This window comes from Anolis sagrei, chromosome 1, assembly GCF_037176765.1.
Source record: "Anolis sagrei isolate rAnoSag1 chromosome 1, rAnoSag1.mat, whole genome shotgun sequence".
Lineage (NCBI taxonomy): Eukaryota > Metazoa > Chordata > Lepidosauria > Squamata > Dactyloidae > Anolis > Anolis sagrei.
Genome location: NC_090021.1, coordinates 71,723,805 through 71,744,220, shown reverse-complemented (window position 1 = coordinate 71,744,220; position 20,416 = coordinate 71,723,805). Strand labels below are relative to the sequence as shown.

The window sequence follows — 20,416 nt, the reverse complement described above, 5'->3', positions numbered from 1 at the left end:
CAGTAGCTAGAGATGGATGGAGCCAGAGCCATAGAGAAGAAGACAGCAATCATTTTAAATCAGTTAGGAGATTGGTGGGGAAGAAGAAAGATGGAGAGTTTGGAAGGGAGGAAGGAAGGGAAAGGAAGAAAGAAATTTGGGAACTGTTTGTTATAGGAAATAAACCTCTTTGAGGATAATAGTTATTAGGCCTCTATAGTGTTTAGAGTGCTGAAGGGAGGAAGGCAAATTTCAAAAGTTTTTAAAAGATTCCTGTTTGAATTCCTATGTGAGAAACTTTGCTTAAAGAAACTTAAGATAGAAGTATCGTCCTCTGTAATAAGAAAAGCCTGACAAGTTATCTGCAACTATTACACTTATTGACTGTTTAAAAAAAATTCCTGTCTTTGTGTGACTTTATGAACATTCCAGGAAAGGAAGTGGCCTAAAATAACAATAAATTGGTGGCAGTGAAAGAAATTTTTAATAAGTAATTGGAGAAAGTAAAGGTAAAAATATAAGAATACAGTGGAGGCTTCCCACCGTCTAGTTTTGTGTGAGTGAGGGTGTGTGTGCACCCTGGTTCCCTCATGGCCTGGCCTTGGGCCAAGCCTTATTGTTTGCCCTTTGTCCTCGATCTTGTGTGTGTGGTGGTGCCTTGCTTTATTGTGGCAAAGGTTCTGCCTTCCTGCTCCCCATCTGTTTGCTGCAATTTAGTGGCAGTTTGTTATAATTGGGTACTAGTGGTGGGATATCCCAGTTTGCTGGGACATTCTTCATTCACTATATATGCCATTTCCATCTTTCTGTGTCTGGTCTTGTTATCCCATGATTGGTCTTCATAGCAATATCTAGCTTAGATCCTTCTGGGTAACCAGATAATCTTTTAGTCCAGACTTAGTTTTCTTAGACTTTGTTTAAAACAGGAAATATCTAAGAGTACATTATAAGTTCTGATATTACAAATGTGCAATTTTGTCTCCCAGTGTATTTTTCAGTAAGAGAAAGGAAGAATATGGGAAGAGCACTGAGTTTAAGTGCTAGTGGGCATACCATGAGTACTTATTCCCTACATATAGTATTTAATGAAACTCTTCCATAAGTCATTAATATCTCCAATTAGAATATCCTGTGTTCATAAAAGAAAATCACAGCTCCTCTACTGTGCATTATAGAAATACCTTATTTTATTGTTTCCTTTCCTTTAGGGAAGGGCTACTGCAAATAAAAGTAAAAGCAGTTGTGTACAGGCTTTCCTCTGTTGTCAATACAACGTCACAGACAACTGGTAATATATACATTAATATTTAGTTAAAGCAGTTGACATATGGAGAAAGCAACTTATGTTGAAGGAAGTAGCTTTCATGTGAACTTTTTCATATATAGGAATGCAGGACGGGGCCTCCAGCCACAGAAACATTCTGGAAAACTGTTGTTGAGTTGGATCCAATAACCAGCAGAACACAGAACGGATAAAGTATTGTTCTTGTTTAATTCACTGTCAAGCCAAGGAAATGACGAGAAGGAAATTGTTCTCCCATCTCAGGAACCATGTGGTAATCTAAGATAAGGGAAGCAGTTGCTAATTTGAGTATAAAAGCAGGAAACGTGATACACTGATTTCCTTTCACGAGAACAGAATAATATGAGAGAATATGTAGGAGCATTTTTCTCCAAGTCAAATTTTTAACTTTAGACCTGGTGCTGTACTGTGGAGACAACATATCATCACTTTGACAAGTTTGAATACTATGGATACCAACGGTACTAGTTCTCATGACCAATGGCCACCTAATTTCTGGAGTAAGTATTTATTAATATGTTCTTCTTAAAAAACAAAAATGTGAACAAGAATATTTTATACCATATTCTTGCTGAATTCTTTCTGTTTGATATAATTGTGTATTCCATGCTGCCTTTCCAATTGATTGAATGTTATTGTTATAATACAACTTTGCAATATTTTAGTGAGCAGATTTGCAAAATTACACATTAAATATTTTAATTTTGTTCCCTTACATTCCCTGTGAAGTCTGAAATGTAGGTTCACAATCAAAATATTAATTAGAATGTAAACATATTTTTGACTGGGCAAATTATTGGGCAAATTATTAACAAAACTATCTGCAATGAAAGGAATTTTGTGTAGAGATTTTGCCTATCAGAGAAAAAGCAATAACTGGGAACTAAAATGAATGAAATATTTCTTAATAACCTGTTTGGTTTTCTGTGATGGAGCACACTTGCTCTATTTGTGAGCTGCATGCTATCCTCATGTCTGTTATTCTACAACCTGGTATGGTAAACCTCCATTAAATCCATGCAGGGGCTCCATTTATTTATCATTTTAAAGCTCCATTCTATGGGGAAAACCCAGGAACTCTTCCGTGGTGGTAGGAGCTTCATGATCTAGCTATTTCAGCTACTACAGTGTTGTAATGTGAACTGAAGCACTCGGGTTTCACACTACAGTATACTTAGTAGAGGCCATTAGTGAAGATGGAAACCACCCTCAACACTGTTTTATCATGAGATAATTGCCCTAAAACTATAATTCTCCCAGATTATTTAATAAAACATGGACAGTATTCCTACATCATAACTATATTAAGTTTTCTGGTTTGTGAACTGCTTACTCCTCTGGTAATCCATACTTCAGTATGATGCTTTCGCCCATTTTTGAGGCTTAGGCTGAATCTACACTGGCATATAATGCAGTTCCAAATTGCATGAAATAGCAATGTAGATCTAACCTCTGGCCCGCCTACACTGCTATTTAATTCAGTTTGAAATTGCATTATATGGTCAGTTTAGAGACTCATGTAATGCATTGTAAGTACACTGCATTATAAGAGTCTAGATTGACTATTATGCAGTGTAGATGAGTTCCCAGACTAATCATTCTCCACCCAAGGCTGGATGTACACTGCCATATTATGCAGTTTAAAACTGTATTACATGGTCAGTGTAGACTCATATAGGATCTTGTCACACACACCGTCGGAATTGCCACAGAATCAGTGTTGGATTCCGTGGCCAAACTTGCAAAAACCTGTTGCTGCCACCAGAAATAAACCTGTGTGAATAGGTCCTTAGTGTGGATTTGGGTCAGGGCATAGCCTAGCTGAAAATTTAAAGTAGCAATAATCGCATTCACAAAGAGTAGTATTTTTGAGAAAAAAAACAAATGTGTATCATATCCTTGAAATATAACCTTGTTAAATGCTAGAATGCTCTTGAAATAGAATATGATAATAAGAAAACCACACCACACACATATTCCTCCAATATTGACTTAATCAAGCAAGATTTGGTATGTTCAGGATGATATGCTTTACTTAAAATAGGTATTGGAGACTACCTTTCAGTCACAATAGATATGTGCACGATGGACAAATATACAATGTATCATGATTTTTGTTCCTGGTTTATAAATGTCATTTTCTAATTTGTTCTATCATAAAAACACAGAAATGTTTATTAAACTGCAAAAATCTTGCTTTTGTGGGACATCCTGCAGCACATTTTGCTATAGTTTTTCAGTGAATATCTCATAGAGTCTCAACTAATTCAACATAGTTTGTGGCAGCCACAAAACAAAGTTTCTGAAGAATAAAAACTACTTTCAAAGTAAGCACCACACAATTAAATGGGAAATAATACTTTAAAACAGAGAACAACCTCCCCCCCCCCCCAATATTCTTACATAGTGCAATTTGATCCATTATAATGTGATTTCCAATGCTATATATGTTAGATCTGAAGTGGGGGAAATGTAGCCCCAATACCATATCTGTCCTCTGGCTATTTTTGCAAATCCTCATTTTCTGACAAAAACAGGGGATTGTATTTTTGGAAGCCATTAGGAATGGTAATTTACCTTTAGAATGGAACACATTCCAACCATTATACCATTTAGCATTTTAATCCTCTTTTTTATTATTTTTATCCTTTGTCAATCCATGCAGCTCTTGGAAAGTTTGAAGAGGATAAAATCCTGAAAGAGTTCAAGTTGACCATCCCATATTATATGGAAACTGCTGGAACCAGGCATGTAGCCAGGAAGGGGGGGGGCTTGAGGGGCTTCAGCCCCCCCCCCCCCCGAAATTCTCATGGTGGTTCGCGAAAAGGCCTTACTGGTGCATTACTTAAACTGTTATGTTTATTCATATCATGATCTGATCACCATACTCAATATATCCCATATGCATGGGGGTATTGGGGTAATGATACAAAAGGTTTGCTAGGCTAGACCCTCTTTCACTCAGACTCAGCCCCCCCGAAACTCAGCCCCCCCGAACCCCCCCTGAAATTTTTTTACCCCCCCCCCCCCCCCCGAAACAAAATCCTGGCTACGGGCCTGGCTGGAACAAAATATATTTTTATCACAATTTCCATTGTATCCATGTTTTCATGGAAGCATGCTCATAGTATTCAAGAAAACTTACTCTTAAATGGCTAAGCTTAGGACTGTGTCTTAGGGCATTACAGTCTTGCTTTTGATGATTGTGGAAGTAATGAAAAGGCTGCCAATATCAACTGGGTGGAATAATATTAAGTACTAGCATCCTGTTTCATTCTTATTTTATGCCAATATAATGTAACATTGCCAACAGTCATTTCTGTTTGTGCCGCAATCAGCATATTATAAATTTGATGGAAATATTTATTCACAGATGGCAGGAAAAGGAAGTGAAAGTTTATTTTATGATGTCAAAAAATAGCTGACTCTTCTTTTCAGCAACATATCCTCCATGTTTCATCTTCATAGGCCATTAGCCACCCCTGCTTTGGATAGAGTTTGGTGATCACATTTCTGATGTTTTTGGCGAATGTTCTTGCAGGATATTTTGTTGATTGCTATGGCTGTTGAATTTCCTTGTTACTAAGGAACACCTGGACCAACTTGGCTCACACCAGACATCCTGCTTGCCAGACTTTGCAAAAACTGCCTTAATTAGTAGCTGCCTAACAACAACAGGAAACCGAAACTTCCATGTAATTTAATTCTCACCATGAGTGGAGTTCATAAATCAAAATCTTTTTTAAAAGTGTTCTGTTTTGGGGGGAGAAGTACTTAGTCCTTGATGATATTACTGTATCCTTTTCAGTCTAGTCCTTTGGCTCTATCTATCTATCTATCTATCTAAATTTACAAGGATGGATAGGATTTGCTTTCTATGTCTACTTGAAATCTGAGGTCCACCAACTAGTGAGGTGGAAAATAGTATTTCTTGTGTTCGGCAGTTTCAAGCAGTGGCATCACCTTCAGGTAGTCACACCCCAGCTCCAGTAATTGGGAGCTGCTGGCAGATCCATCCATTGCTTGTGACCATATTGCAACCCCATCAAAGGGTTATCTTGGCAAGATCAATTTGAAAAGAGTTTGTCTTTGCCTTCCTCTGAGACTGAGAGACTATAACTTGCCTGGTGTCACCTGGTAGGTTACTGTGGACAAGCAAAGATTCAAACCCTTTGAATCCCCATCATGAAATAAGAGACCAGACACAAGATGTGGAGAAATAAATGGGCCATTTATTGACCTAATTATAAACTGAAAAATGAATTGACTAGTTGTGGGGGGAGCACTGCGACATGGGTAATGGTGTGAGGTCAGGTATCTTTCTGGGACCACCTGCCAAACCAACCACTGGACGAAACACCTGACCCTGGGGGCACTCCACATAGATGGCTTACTGTCCCGGCCGGTCATTACTGGAAGGCGGTTGGAGGGGACCTCCCCCCCGAGCCATGAAACCCCATAGGGGAGAGGCAACTCCCCCCCCAAAGAACGCCCTAAGGAAGATAATTTGGGCACCCCCTAAGCCATAAAGCCCATAGAGATAAACCCAAAATTCCCTTCACCCCCGAATGGAGGTGTGCCAAGGTGTGCAACAATGCCAGGCAGAACCAACTGGTCCTTCACAGGGGGATTCAAGTGCTCCCCTCCAGCCATCCGTTGGTTCCTTCTGTCTGGAGGTGCGTGTTTCTTGTTTTAAAATTCTGGTGCTGGATTTATCAGCTGCAGTAGACTTCCAGCAGGGGGCAATATTGTTATGATTTTGCTATAGATAATCCATAAGAAAAAAAATCTTGCAGTAGAAGTGTGTTCATTTTAAGAATGGGAGAAGACTCTTTTTGAGGCACGTTAACTCAACTACTGTGCAAACGGATGAGTGACACCATGTTGAGAAATGTTGATTCTGTTATCACAATGTGTTTTAAATGACAGGTATATATATTTTTTTCATTTTAGATCAAATCATAATAGCATTTTCAGTTTCCATGGTCATTGGACTTATAATTGGGGCCATAATCTGGAGCTTGTTGACTTGCCTATCTAGCCGCAGAGCAAGTGCGCACATTTCTCAGTGGAGCACCTCATCTTCTAACAGGCATTTCAGAGCATCCCATGGAAGTGCTGTTACCAGGCCAGGATTTTACCGTAACAGCAGCTGTGAACGCCGGAGCAACCTCAGTTTAGCCAGCCTTACCTTCCAAAGGCAAGCTTCCTTAGAACAAACCAATTCCTACCCTAGGAAATCAAGTTTCCGGGCCTCCACATTTCACCCCTTCCTGCAATGCTCTCCACTTCCTGTTGAAACAGAAAGCCAACTGATTACTTTGGTGCCTACCAGTACTACCACAACGCTCACTGGGAGCAGTACCAACACCCTCTCTCATCCTGACTTCCATTGGTCCAATAACAGCCTTCGTGTTTGCCATTCGACACAGACTCCACCTCCTGCCTATGATTCCATCATAAAGGCTTTCCCAGACTCTTGATTTGGGTTCTTGAACATGGAAAGAATCTTAGTTTTATGACTTTCTATGGGAAAATACAACTAAAGATGGCCTTCACAAAAAGGATTTCTCTGCTTTGAAAACCTTCCTTGTATTGTATATAATGAACTGGAGTACTACACTGTATTTATATTTTGCTTTGCCATTGTTCCCTTTAGTTTAGTTTTTTAGGGTTGGGTGGGATGTCCTTGTGGTCTCTTCCAACTCTTTCACAAAAAAAGAAATGGACATCTTACTGAAGACACTAACCTAAGAATAGATGTCCTGGTAGATAGCTGTGGTCACAGTGTGGTTTAGGTTGTTCTTGTCCTTTTTGAGTAGGATTTCACTTTACACAGTGTTGCACTCAGGAATTTTGATTTCTAAAATTTTTTCTCTATTGTGTTTTCAAAAAATCCAACTTGGTAATGTCATGGCAAACTGCATCTATAGGAATTTTTAAACAGCTCTCACAGTTTAAAATGGTTCAATATTTGTGTTATTGGTACTGTCCCATTATCTGGACAGAGTCCACTAGGGGCTGCTAGAGTGAGAAGGATACATAAAGGACTATCCCCTCTCTACTGCCCCCTAGCGGCCTCTGCCCAGATAATGGAACAGTACCAATGTTTTGCTAAAAATCATCATTAAAAAATAATGAATGAGATTTTAGAGTAGAGGGTACTGGGAAAGGTCCACATCTAATTGAAAAATCTAGACCTTTGCAGGTATACAGTCTTCCCTTGCTGTTTCATGGTTCACTTTATGCGGACTCACTGTTTCGCAGGTTTTTTTAAAAAAATGATTTTAAATACAAGTAATGAGAGAACACTGTTTACCCATCATCAAATTGTGTTGTTTCTCCAGCATAGATGCTGCCACAGACTTGAGTTGCAGAGTTACTCACAGACAGGCATGTGTTTGGCTGGCAAAGAGCCTGGAGAGGGCCGCCAAGGCAGCTTCTGCCAGGGCTTCTTCCTCAGGTGACCGGGTGAGAGCCTCATGCCAGTGGAGAAGCAGGGAGGGAGGGAGAAGGGTGGCTCCAGCAAGAAGAGGGGGAGGGAGGAAGAAAGGAAAGGGGAAATAGGAGAGGAAGAGAGAGAGGAGGGGGAGAGAGGAGTGGGTGGAGCTATACTGTACATATACAGTATAACGTCCCTACGTCACTCTTTTTCACTTATCATGAGTGGTCCTAGAATGTAACCCCCGCGATAAGTGAGGGAACACTGTAGAGGCAGTGGGGATTGTCTCCTGGGATCTCCATTCGGGATCCAAACCAGCAGTCCCACTGCCATCCTTCCTCCCCAGTCTCAGGCAGCCTGGGACAGAGGGATGACAATGCTCCCCCCCCCCCCCCCAATTTAACTTTTAAAAACAAAGCCCTCATAGGCTTGGATTATCTTCCTCAGACTAGCAAATGACACTAAAGAAATTTGAAGGAGGAGTCCCCCTCCCCTCTCAAAATTTATTTATTTTTCTCTTAAAAGCGAAACAGGGGGCAGGGAGGGGAGGTCTGATCCCCATGCCCACCCCTGCCTATCACAAATTGGTAGGGGTGGGTAATCTAACCACATTGCAGTCCGAAAAGGTGGGAGTTGGAGATGCCATCTGGCCTCTACAGCAAGTGAAACTGGCATTTAAAATGCTGGCTTCACTTGCATTTTAGGCCTGTGTGGAAGGTTCCTTAGTCTTTTGATCTTCTTTTCCATTGACAATAGAAGGAATTCTGGAAATTAGGGTTTATTTAAAACATTTATTTTTTGCCAAAAGTCATGTTGCAAATGGTTTGGAAGAGAAATTATATATGAAATTATTCCATGCATAACATTGATTTCTATGAGTAATGTTACACTATTTTTGTTTTCTGTAATCCATACTGGAGAAATATAGATATATTATAGCATCAATGCTCAAGTTATGGTGTCTGAAATGTTCAAGTTATGATATCTGAAATTCTTTGGCCTATAATCATCTGTGAGATTGGTTGATACAGTATATTGTTTTATAAACCATTTCTGAACTTCATATTATATCAGCATTGTCGAAAAGCTGAAGTTTAAATAAAATCATTAATGACAACATCATTGTTATACCTGAAACATCCACCATTGCTATTCAGAACATACAATCAAATATGAAACACTACTTCTAACACAAATAAGAAAATGTTTCTTTAGTGGGATGTTCCATTTTATTCAACTGGCTTGACCTTGAAGGAGTTGGGGGTGGCGACAGTCAACCGGGAGCTCTGGCGTAGGCTTGTCCATGAGGTTACAAAGAGTGACTGAATGAATAAACAACAACAACCAACTGAAAAGAAAAGACACTCTTTCCCAAGGTCTATTTTTAGACCTAGCTTTTTATGATACTGAGAGTTGTAACCCAACCAAAGGACATTTCCTAAGCCTGGCTTTGAACAGTAACCAAGCTACTGTAGCTACAGTAGCTACATATCCTCTAGTGGAGACCTTTTCAAAAGTTTCATGCTGGTGAAACACTTTTAAGACATATGTACTTTTGTCTATGTCCAAAGTAAATGGTGTAAAATAGAAATTAAATTTCAAAACAGTCTTAAGACTTCCCACTTCTGTGTTCTAGTTAGTTCTAGTGGTCTATGAAGAAATAATGTCATGTTACCATTCAATCTCCAATATGTATGTTTAACTTCCAGTATATATAACATGTATATTTAGGATGTGTTAACCAACTCAGGGACTGCCTGTGTAATATATAAAAGTTTCAGAGTCCATTCTGACAGGCCTTTAAACTCAGAGTATTTTTATCCTTTACAATGTAGTTTGTAAATCGTCTAGAGCATCTTGGATGGAGGACGATTAATAAGTAATTAAATGATGATGATGAGGATGATGATGATGACCTGTCTCAGTTTAACAAGAGGCGTCTAAAAGTATTTATATACATATTCTCAAGTTGAAGGGGGTCATGAACTGAAATAGTTTATGAGGCCATGAATGTTGAACCTGAAATATGCTCTCCAGCTGTATCTTTTGGAATGCTGCCCTTTCTTTGTAAAATGCTTTCAACCAAGTACCTAAAACAATTATTGTTTGTACTTGGTGAAATCAAATATTTTAAATTAATCAGAAAATTCCCACATGTTTTTTACTCCTTTCACCCTCTGTTTTTAACTGTATTTACTGGCAATGTCAACAGATTTCAACAACCCTACAATGCAATGATGCCTGGAAAGCAGTGATGCCATGCAATAAAGGTTAGACAAATTCAGCAATAATCTATCACTATAATGGCATAAAGCATGATGTGATATTGTTCAAAATGCTATAATCAATAGATAATGGGCACAGTCAGGTCCAGTTCCTGATTTGAGAGTTTATGAAGTTACTGTTCACCCATTATGTTTACAATTTTCCAGTCTTGCCTCACAGCTCAGCAGTTTTCTATTTTTATTCATATTTGTTTTTAATAACACTGTAAGCCATCTCAGTACCGGTTAGGAAAAAGATGCTTACAAATACAGAAAGAAAGAAAGAAAGAAAGAAAGAAAGAAAGAAAGAAAGAAAGAAAGAAAGTCTGGGGGCTGTGGGGCCCGGGCGTTCTTCATTGCGCAGGAACAGCGGTGCCTCAGCTGCTTCTGCCTCCTTCCCTGTGTTCCCTTGTCCTTGATGGACAGAGGAGATAGGGAGGAGGCAGGGCTGTAGCCAGAAAAAAATTTTTTGGGAGGGGTTGAAAATTTCGGGGAGGGGGGTGTTTGAAAACTTCAAGGGGGGGGGGTTGAAACCTGCCTCCTAGCTCATGCTGAAGCAAAGAGCACAGCAGGGGCACAGCAGCTTTCAATAGCCTGCAGCTCTGCCCCTGTCAACCACCTCCACCAAGTCTGGCCTCCTTAATGAGAGCATTCAACACCCCCCCCTTCCCGCAACTTGGTTGCTTCACTACATCGGCTATTGCTGTGAGAAATGACAGTGTGAATAAATTGTCAATATTTGCTTGAGATAGTGCTTGCAGTTCTGGAGGGACTCTTAATTTTTTGCGTCTCATAGACTTAGCATGGGGATTTGGTTAACCAGTTAAAATTCATGAGTAAACCAGGTTTTTTTTAACCTGAAAAATGTCGGGGGGAGGGGTTGAACCCCCCTAACACCCCCCCCCCCCCCGGCTACAGGCCTGGGAGGAGGTGGAGGGAAGGGTTCAGGCAGGTGCCGAGGAGGAGGAAGAGGAGGACGAAGAGGCCTCACTCGCATCAGATGCTTCTCCCCACAGGTTTTCTCCCCACACATGCTGTTTTCTGCAGTCTCTTCTGAGAGAGGTGGGACAGCTGTTTGGGGTTTTCTTCCCTCATGCAGGAGGCTGGGGGGCCTCACAATGCTTTAATAATAATAATAATAATAATAATAATAATAATAATAATACTTTATTTATATACTGCTCTATCTCCCCGAGGGGACTCAGAGCTGTTCCCAGGTAAAAATCACAGAACATACAAAGTAAAAACAACATAACCATAAGATCAACAAAACAAAATATGCCATAACATATTGTCGCCATAGCACACATATAATAAAAACAATCCTGCCTGTTCAAGGCAATTACAATTTTTGTTGTAAAGGTCAGGCCAAGATTTGTGCAAGCTCAAAAATTCTAGGTGGCCTGGGAATTAAATGCAATGATATGGCAGGCAACAATAATATTAGGTACGGGTCTGTGGCTGTTCATTCCAGGGTCAACCAGAGGAAATGATCTGGGCAATTGATAGGAAGAATAAGGCCGTATTCGACAATTTATAGAGCTGAGTTAGTACTGGCCATTTTCAAAGGCTTGTTGAAACCACCAGGTCTTCAAGCTCTTACGAAAGGAGGGGAGGGTTGGGGCCTGTCTTATTTCTCTTGCAAGGGCGTTCCAGAGGCTGGGGTCCACCACTGAGAAGGCCCTCTCTCTCATCCCCACCAGCTGCGCTTGAGACGGTAGTGGGACTGAGAGGAGGAGATGCCCGGAAGATCTTAGAGTTCGTGCTGGTTCATAGAAGGAGATGCGATCGCGGAGATAGACGGGGCCCGAACCGTTAATGGCTGGCTTGTGTGTGTGTGGCCATGTGCGCGCACCTGACTCCCAATACTTTGATGGCTGGCTGTTTCCCTGCATGGAGGAGAGGGTGTGGCCAAGGGTGTCTGTAGGAGTTTTGGGTTTAGAAGTCATTTCTGGGTTTTTTGTCGTGGTTTTTTTTTTTGAGTGAAGGACATATATTGGGTTGTTAGGTGTATGTTGTCCAAATTTGGTGTCAATTAGTCAAGTGGTTTTTGAGTTATGTTAATCTCACAAAGAAACATTACATTTTTATTTATATAGATTCCTGATATATGGTTTTTGCAAAGCGCTGTGAGATATTACCATCTGAATGGGTTTCTGAATTATTGCAAAAAAGGAGATATGCGTCAGAGAAATTCAGCAGTTATCTATCACTATAATGGCATAAAAGCATGATATGATAATGTTAAAAAATGCTATAATAAATAGATAATGGGCACAGTCAGGTCCCGTTCTTGACTGAGAGCTTACAATGTTCCTGTTCACTCATTAAGTTTACAATTTTCCTGTCTTGCTTCATAGTTCAGCAGTTTTATATTTTTATTCATATTTGTTTTTAATAGCATTGAATGAATGAATGAATGAATGAAAGAAAGAAAGAAAGAAAGAAAGAAAGATCTCAAGCTGTTTATCTTTTGTTATTGTTTAATATGGGGTCCCCAAATTAAGGCCTGTGGGCCAGATGCAGCCTTTCAAGGTCATTTGTCAACTTCCACCCTAAATTTAGATTTATCATCACTCTAAATCTGAAACAACTCGAAGGCAGACAACAATAACCATTTTAATTGACTTGATTATCTCATCAAGCTAAAATGATCAAGGGTCTGGAGAACAAGCCAATGAGGAGCAACTTAAAGAGCTGGGCATGTTTAGCCTGAAGAAGAGAATGCTGAGAGGAGATATGATGGCCATCTATTATTATGTGAGGGAAGTCATGGGGAGGAAGAAGCAAACTTGTTTTCTGCTGCCCTGGATACTAGGACACAGAAAAATGTCCTCAAACTACAGGAAAGGAAATTCCACCTGAATATTAGGAAGAACTATATATTTAGTAAATAAATAAATAAATAAATAAATAAATAAACTTCCTGACTGTGAGAGCTGTTCAGCAGTGGAACTCTGTGACTGTTATTGAATAAAAGTATGCGTAATACCACCTCTGGTTATTCTTTAGCTGAGAAACCCTATGAAATTTGTAGAGTTGACATAAGTTGGAGTCTTTAACTTTTACACACACATTTCTCCCAATCTATGCTATGAAACTGGTACATATTTCAAAATCATTGCACTAAAAAATAATCAAAGGTGCTGATTCTTTTACAAAAATTCAAAATCAGGGCTATCTTCTCCCAAACTTTTATTATATATTTTTGATGGAGAGGTTGGGGATTGTCAGTGGATTTCAGCTCCCATCTGCCACAGTTAATTTTGACCGATATAAACTTTTATTACAACCATCAATATTTAGAGGGGGATGGGTTCTCCATCTCTGGAATATGATGAAAGTTTAAAAGGAGAGCACTCTTTCTGAGCAAGAGAAATGGGATATATAGCCCATGAACACCCCATGGTCCACAGTTTGTGTAGTCCTGCTGACTAGCCTTTTACTTGAAAATGAACAAAATCTGGCTACTAGTATTGAAAAAAAAACCCTAAAATTATAACAGTAAAGCAACACTCAAAAACAGGGGAACTCCAGACAAGAAACAATCAGGGACAGCTAATCAACTCTCAACAAAGGATTCCCCCAGGCACTAACAAGTTACACCTAAAAATTGTCAGGCCATCAAATGCTAATCAAGGTGGCCAATTGAAACATGTATACCTATCTCCAACAGACAAGAGTTCTTTCTCCCATCCTGCTCATTCCACAGATATATAAACCCAATTTTCCTAGTTTCCAACAGACCTCAAAACCTCTGAAGATGTCTGCCATAGATGCAGGTGAAACGTCAGGAGAGAATGCTTCTAGCACATGGCCGTATAGCGCAAAAAACCTATAACAACCCATCCTGAACAAAGCCATCACAGATATTTCCAATCTGTCCCCTTGGGAATGTGATGCCTTCAACGTAATGTGATTGCTTGTTGGAGTAGGGAAGTGGTCCTCTGTAGATACATATCTATATAAACCTACAAAATGAGACAGATTGAAAGCCTGCAGAGAGTGCACTGAAGGGGAAAGAAGGTATCATCTTAGAGAGGAGAGCTGGTAAACTTCAGACCAGCAATTAGAGGGAGGAGCAGAGCACAGACTTTTCCTTCAAAACTCCAATCCTGTATCTGAAGAAGAAACCTGTGGAGTAACCACAGCAGTTGCAAAGGCATTCAGCACTCAGGAGAGCTCCCAGGGTTGTTTGGTCAGGGTGCTTTCCTGTTCTGGAGAAGACAAGAAAGTCTCCTTCATCCTTTGTAAATAAAATTTCCCTGATTCTCCTTGCTGTACTCGATTTTAAAGAAAGCTTTTTCTTAACTATTGAAGTAATTGTATTGGGGGGATCATGAAATTTCTATTTGAAGTAAAGTCAGTTTCCAAAATGAGATGGGAAAAGTTCAATTGCATGCCTCAAAAGGAATCTACGTATTGAAGGAATTGGTTTAGTTTAATTTTAATTTTATAACTTCTCTCAGATAACTGAAATTTTCTTTAAACTTGTGAAAAATTATAACCTCATTATTTTAATCGATATTTTATTTTTCCCCTGAATATTGTTTTTCAACTTTCTTTTGACTATTATTATTATCAGGTGCCTTCTCCGTACTCTTCTGATATATTTTTTATCAGAGTTTAGAGTCTCTCCTCCTTCCCTTGTTACACATTAATTTCCTCAAAGTCTTCCCCATGTAAATAATATTTCAAGGGTAGGCTATGTTGCACAAAACACTTCCACCAAAATTGTCCACTTGGGATGGTTCCAGACAGCACTTTATCATGGGCTTTAGTGAGGGGCAAAAATCCTGGGACTTCAGGGAGAGGTACACATACACACCTGTTGGTCCCGGGTTTTCTGCCACTGTTGTCCATGCTTTGTTCTGAGATGTAGAGGCTCCCAAGATGGCCACCGGAGGCAGGACTTCCACTGGAAACCAGTAAGCATTGGATATGTGAATATATGGACGTTTATGATATACGGCAAACCACAAAAGTTCCGTTCTTTGTCCTGGATGGAAAAACAGTTCCCTCCAGACATTTCATGAAGTATCTCCCACACTTACAAAGTTCATGGGATAGAACCACTGCTGCCCAAGTAAGCAGTACACAAACAGGAACACACATTTTTAAACCAGGAACAGAACTTTATAATTATGTATTATTTTTAGAGCCTGGCTGCCTGGCCTTCTGTCTAGACAGATTTAGTTGAGCACTTGTGGCATCCAACAACAGAGTTCTGTTTCTGGGTTTTATCCGACTTTCCATATTAATGGATATGTGGTAGGCCCATAGCCAGGATTTTGTTTCGGGGGGGGGGGGGGGGCTGAATTTTTTTCAGGGGGGGGGAGTTTCGGGGGAGCCTGAGTTTCGGGGGGGGGGGGGCTGAGTCTGAGTGAAAGAGGGTCTAGCCTAGCAAACCTTTTGTATCATTACCCCAATACCCCCATGCATATGGGATATATTGAGTATGGTGATCAGATCATGACATGAATAAACATAACAGTTTAAATAATGCACCAGTAAGGCCTTTTCGTGAACCACCATGAGAATTTCGGGGGGGGGGGGGGCTGAAGCCCCTCAAGCCCCCCCCCCCCCCCCCCCGGCTACATGCCTGATATGTGGATATCTGCATATCCACACCCCTAAAAAAGTTCCAATTTATGTGTGGACCAAAAAAACCTGTGTTCTCCACATGTTTCATCAAGTTTCTGGCACACAAACAAAGTTTTTGGAGTAGGACTACTTCTATCCAAGTCAGCACTACAGAATGAAACAGGAACAGGAACAAACCCTTTCAAGCTAGGAACAGAACTTTGTCATTATTATCACTTTTTATAGCCTGCCAGGCCATCTGTCCAGACAGATTTGGTTGTGTACTTGTGGCATCAAACAATCCGGAGCTGTTCCTGGGTTACACATGGGTTTTCCTATTAGGCATCTGCATGACCTTGGCTCTCAGTATTTACATTCCTCCCCAGGACATCCATGTCCCAACAGCCTGTAGTAAGTTTTTGCCATAAACCGTACACGTTATTAGCATATACCCAATGAGGAACCATTAAGTATAACCTGGCACCCCATCCTGTCGTTCCCTGGCACAAGTGCCCCATGAGACCTGTCTGCACAGATGGCCACACAACAAGGTCTGAGCAATTATAGTAATGATGACATTCTGTTTCTGGTTTGAAAGTGTCTGTTCCTGTTTCATTGTGTACTACTTATAGTGAAAGTACTTGTTGCACCCCAGGAACTTCATTTTTCTGCCACAAACTTCATTAAACAGGTGAAGGATGAAGTTCCTCTTCCCAGGACAAAGTTTTTGCCTTCTACTCAAGTGTCGCCTCCTTTTTAGCAACTGACCAATCAGGAACAAGCATAAAAAACTCAGTAACAAACAAAGATAAAAAAGCCCGTGTTATCTGATTGAAGGGGCATATAACCATGTGAATATCTGGATATTCTGCTAAAAACAGTGATATTCCTGCACCTGGAAATCTCACATTTTTTGCCTTTTGCAGTGATTACTTCCAGGTTTAAGGAGAACGGCATCTGACCACCCTTCTGTTTGCTACGGAAACTTCTGGGATAAGGTACTGTTTGGATGGGCCCTTGAATGTCGGTGGCATTTTAACTGAATTTTAATATTAGCTACATCATTCAGAGCAGGTGAATTTAAAGAAAAATATTGTACTCCTTGTCATTGTCAAACAACGTGGATGGTTTTGCATGACAATGCATTATTCTGCATTGCAACTGTTTGTGAAAACTTATTCCAGCTCATTAGTAGCTTGTTACTCATTCTGAAATCCTGAACGCAGAAGTTATGGACCAATTCCCATTAGTTTAGAGTGCCTCAAAACAACTAGAGCCTTTGGTTGCAAACTGCCTTTATTTCTCATCACACGTCAAGCAAAATTTAGTACATTAAACCTATGCTTTTTGTTTTAGTCTTGTCGATATGCAAAACCTAGGTAATGCCATTTTAGCAACAGGATTAAACCACTTATGATGTAAGTCATATTGTGACACTTTAATTCAATGTAATTAGTAAAATTCTTTGTCACTCAGTGCACCTATTTTTGTCTCTACCAGTCTCTATGTTACTCTTGACTATTCATTTTCTAAAGTCAAGTTTTCTTTAAAGTTCCTCTTTAATTTAAATTTGTACATCACTAAAACAGTAGTTGTAAAATAAAAGTGTATGTAAGTGCAATCAAGATAATACCAGTGTTCTTTTTCCTATTTATGTTAACATTAATAATAATAATAATAATAATAATAATAATACTTTATTTATATACCGTCCTGTCTCCCCGAAGGGACTCAGCATGGTTTACAAACAAAAGAAAAAAATGGCAAAAATTCATTGCCAAAACGAACAAACAGCAAACAACAATAAATCAAGTGGAGCCATGGCGGCCTGGTAGGGGATGATGGCGAGGCCTTCCTGGGCCTACTGGTGCTGTGGCAGCCTTGAGGAGGGCAACAGCGAGGCTCTCCTCAGCCTGTTGTTGCCATGCTGGCTTTGAGGAGGGTGATGGCAAGGCCCTCCTGGGCCTATGGGTGCTGTGGCAGCCTAGGGAAGGGTGATGTAAGTGCAATCAAGATAATACCAGATCCAGGTATTATAAAATCAAAAATGTCTCTTTGATTTTATAATACCTGGAAATTGATATTTGTATCATTGTTGCCAACCCAGGTCCAAAGAAATGGAACACAGAAGTGGCTCCCAGTTTCTCCTGTTTTTTGCACTTCTCTGTATTTTCTGCTCCCAAACTCTTTCTTTACATTCTTTGGGATCATATTCAGCAATGAGGTAAGATGCCTGTACTGAAAGCTATCTGACAACAAATGCTATGATCCACAAATCTATCAAATATTTCAATTTCTGGCAGCAAACTAAATAAGTATGTAGGCCAAACACTAACAGACAATGCAACCAGAAAGGAAGGAAAATGAAAAGATTTTCTGAGTGGCTCAACCTATTAGGAAGAACCAGTGTAGTTTAGTAGTTCAAGTATTGGACTAGGATTCTGGGGAACCTGGGTTTAAATTTTGTTGGGTTTTGATAGCATAGGGAAGGATTAACACCCTGTAACGTTTGCTTTGTGTTCTGTGCTCCTGTTCAGAAGATTTCACCTCACTTTCTGTCCCTGTGACAACTGGATTTTGAAAATATTGGGTTGTTGTGGAAACAAAGACTGGTGGTAAAGCTTCAGTGGAGACACCCTTTCCACATAATAACTCTTACAGGAGTAAATTTTCTTCTTAGGGGTAGATTTCCTCTCACTTCCTGTTGTCTCACTCCCATTTGTTACTAGGGTTGCTTCCTGCGCTCCAAGTTTATGCTCAGAAACCTTTGGCTTCGCTTATAGACCTCCCTCTATTCTCTAAGTAAATATCTCTGATTAAGTATCTTGTAGGATGGTTGTAATTTGTTGGTGGAGCATATGTTTTGTATGCAAAAGCGATTTTGGGTCAACTCCTGGCTTCTTCAGAAAGTGCTAGGAAAGACTAGTCTTTCACATTCCGGATAGTGCTGGAAAAGAATGTTGCTTCCTGCGCTCCAATATAGGCAATCCTCAAGTTACAACCAACCAACTTACATAGGAATTTCTGTCTAATTAGTGATTTGATACTGTTAATTTACTCTGTTCACTTAAGTTTTTCTCAGGCTTTGTGCACTGAGCCATTGTTCCCTACAAACCAGCATGTAGATTAAGATCTTCTGGGGAGGCCCTACTCTCGGTCCCACCAGCCTCACAAGCGTGGCTGGTGGGGGTGAAAGACAGGGCCTTCTCAGTGGTGGTTGTGGAAATCCCTCCCTAGTGACATCAGAGCAGCTCTCTCCCTATTAGCCTTTAGTAAAATAGTCAAAACCTGGCTCTGTGAGCAGGCCTTTGGAAACTAATCCAATGCAGTATTTTTGAATTGAAACCCTGTGCAATTGACCTTGGAACAGATTCAGACCATGAGCATGGATGGCATGTTTTCTAAGTTTTTAATTTTTTAAATCTGTTTTAACTCTTTTTAGTATCTTTGCAATTTTGAAAGGTTTAGGTGATGGTGTTGAGGCATGACATTGTGCCATTGTAAGCCACCTTGAGTCCCCATGTTGGGGTAGAGAAGGGCGGGGTACAAGTATGGCAAATAAATAAACAAATAATACCCTACTTGACTCCCTATTTAATTAGGGTGAATATTATGATCTTTGAGGATAATTACATGGGCATTTCTTTTAATGCTCATGTAAAGTCTACCCACAGGTTTTTTTTTATTTCTGACATCCTTCTGGTTAACTGCAATCCAAGCTGTTCCTGAAAATCCTGAAAGTAGCTCCTGGCACACTAGGTATGGTTAAACAGGTACTCCCCGATAGTGACTCTTAAATTATAGGTTGCAGCTTACTGATGATGCATCCACACTGCAAAATTTTGAAAAGTTTGATTCTACATTAACTGTCATGGCTCAATGCTATGAAATCTGGCATCTGTAGTCTTGCGATATATTTACCCTTCCCTGTCAGAGAACTTTGGTGCTACAACACACTACAAATATCAGGATTCTATAGCATGAAGCCATGGCAGCTAAACTACTATAATTCTGTAGTGTGGATGGTTTGTAAGTAGGGCAAAAGTGGCATTGTTGAACCTTGTGTAGATTATGATTTTTTTCTTTAAAAAAAAGAATCTTGCCATCTTATCTATTGCTCTCATGGCTGTCACATGGAGTTTTGTTAAATAATCCACCAGATTTAATAAAATCTGGACAGACGTAAAGTCTTACATTTTAGCTTGCTAAAGCTGGGCATCACTTCCCTGAATTGTCATTGTTATGTGAAGCATGATGCCAATCATTTTCAAGACAAGGTGCCAACCAAAAGAAGTACTGTATAAAGTAGCATGTTCTCAATTTTTTTAATTAATCAGCAAGATTCAAGGTCTATGAAGAACAATTCTGAGTTTTCTGAATTCTTTTGCTTTTAAGTTAAAGGCTGTTGTACAATCTTTGAACCAAACTTGGGGCAAGGAATATAATTTCTTTTCAGATTAATGCCTCTAAAATGCTCTCTTTCTCTCTCTTTCCTCAGAACCTTTGAAGCCAACTTAACAAAGAAATCCTGAAAAAAATCCTTCTGAAGTCCTAAAGACAAGATCAAACTATTTTTTTTAGTTTCTCATAGTATTTCAAGGAAATAATTTCAGCATTTAAGCCAAAACAGATATATTGTAAAGTGAAATTTGTGATTTTTTCCCTATCTAACTATCTGGAAAATAAAAAGTGGAAATGTGTGCATTTGTGTATGTGGCAGAGTCCCGATATGCCCATATTTAAATACCGGTGGGATTGGAGGGAAATTGCCCTGAACTTTTTGGAGTTGTAGGTACTGGGATGTATAGTTCGCCTGCACTCTTAGCACTCTGGACCCCACAATGA

At 39.8% G+C, this 20,416-nt stretch overlaps 1 protein-coding gene across 1 annotated transcript; it reads left to right on the top strand.

Moving 5' to 3' along the window:
- Positions 1-1,590: 1,590 nt before the first annotated feature.
- Positions 1,591-8,841, top strand: MYCT1 (MYC target 1). Its single transcript, XM_060753597.2, has 2 exons — positions 1,591-1,782; positions 6,236-8,841. Exons 1-2 carry the CDS (start codon positions 1,731-1,733, stop codon positions 6,763-6,765), a joined length of 582 nt encoding a protein of 193 aa, XP_060609580.2. The 5' UTR covers positions 1,591-1,730; the 3' UTR covers positions 6,766-8,841.
- The last annotated feature ends 11,575 nt before the right edge of the window (positions 8,842-20,416 follow it).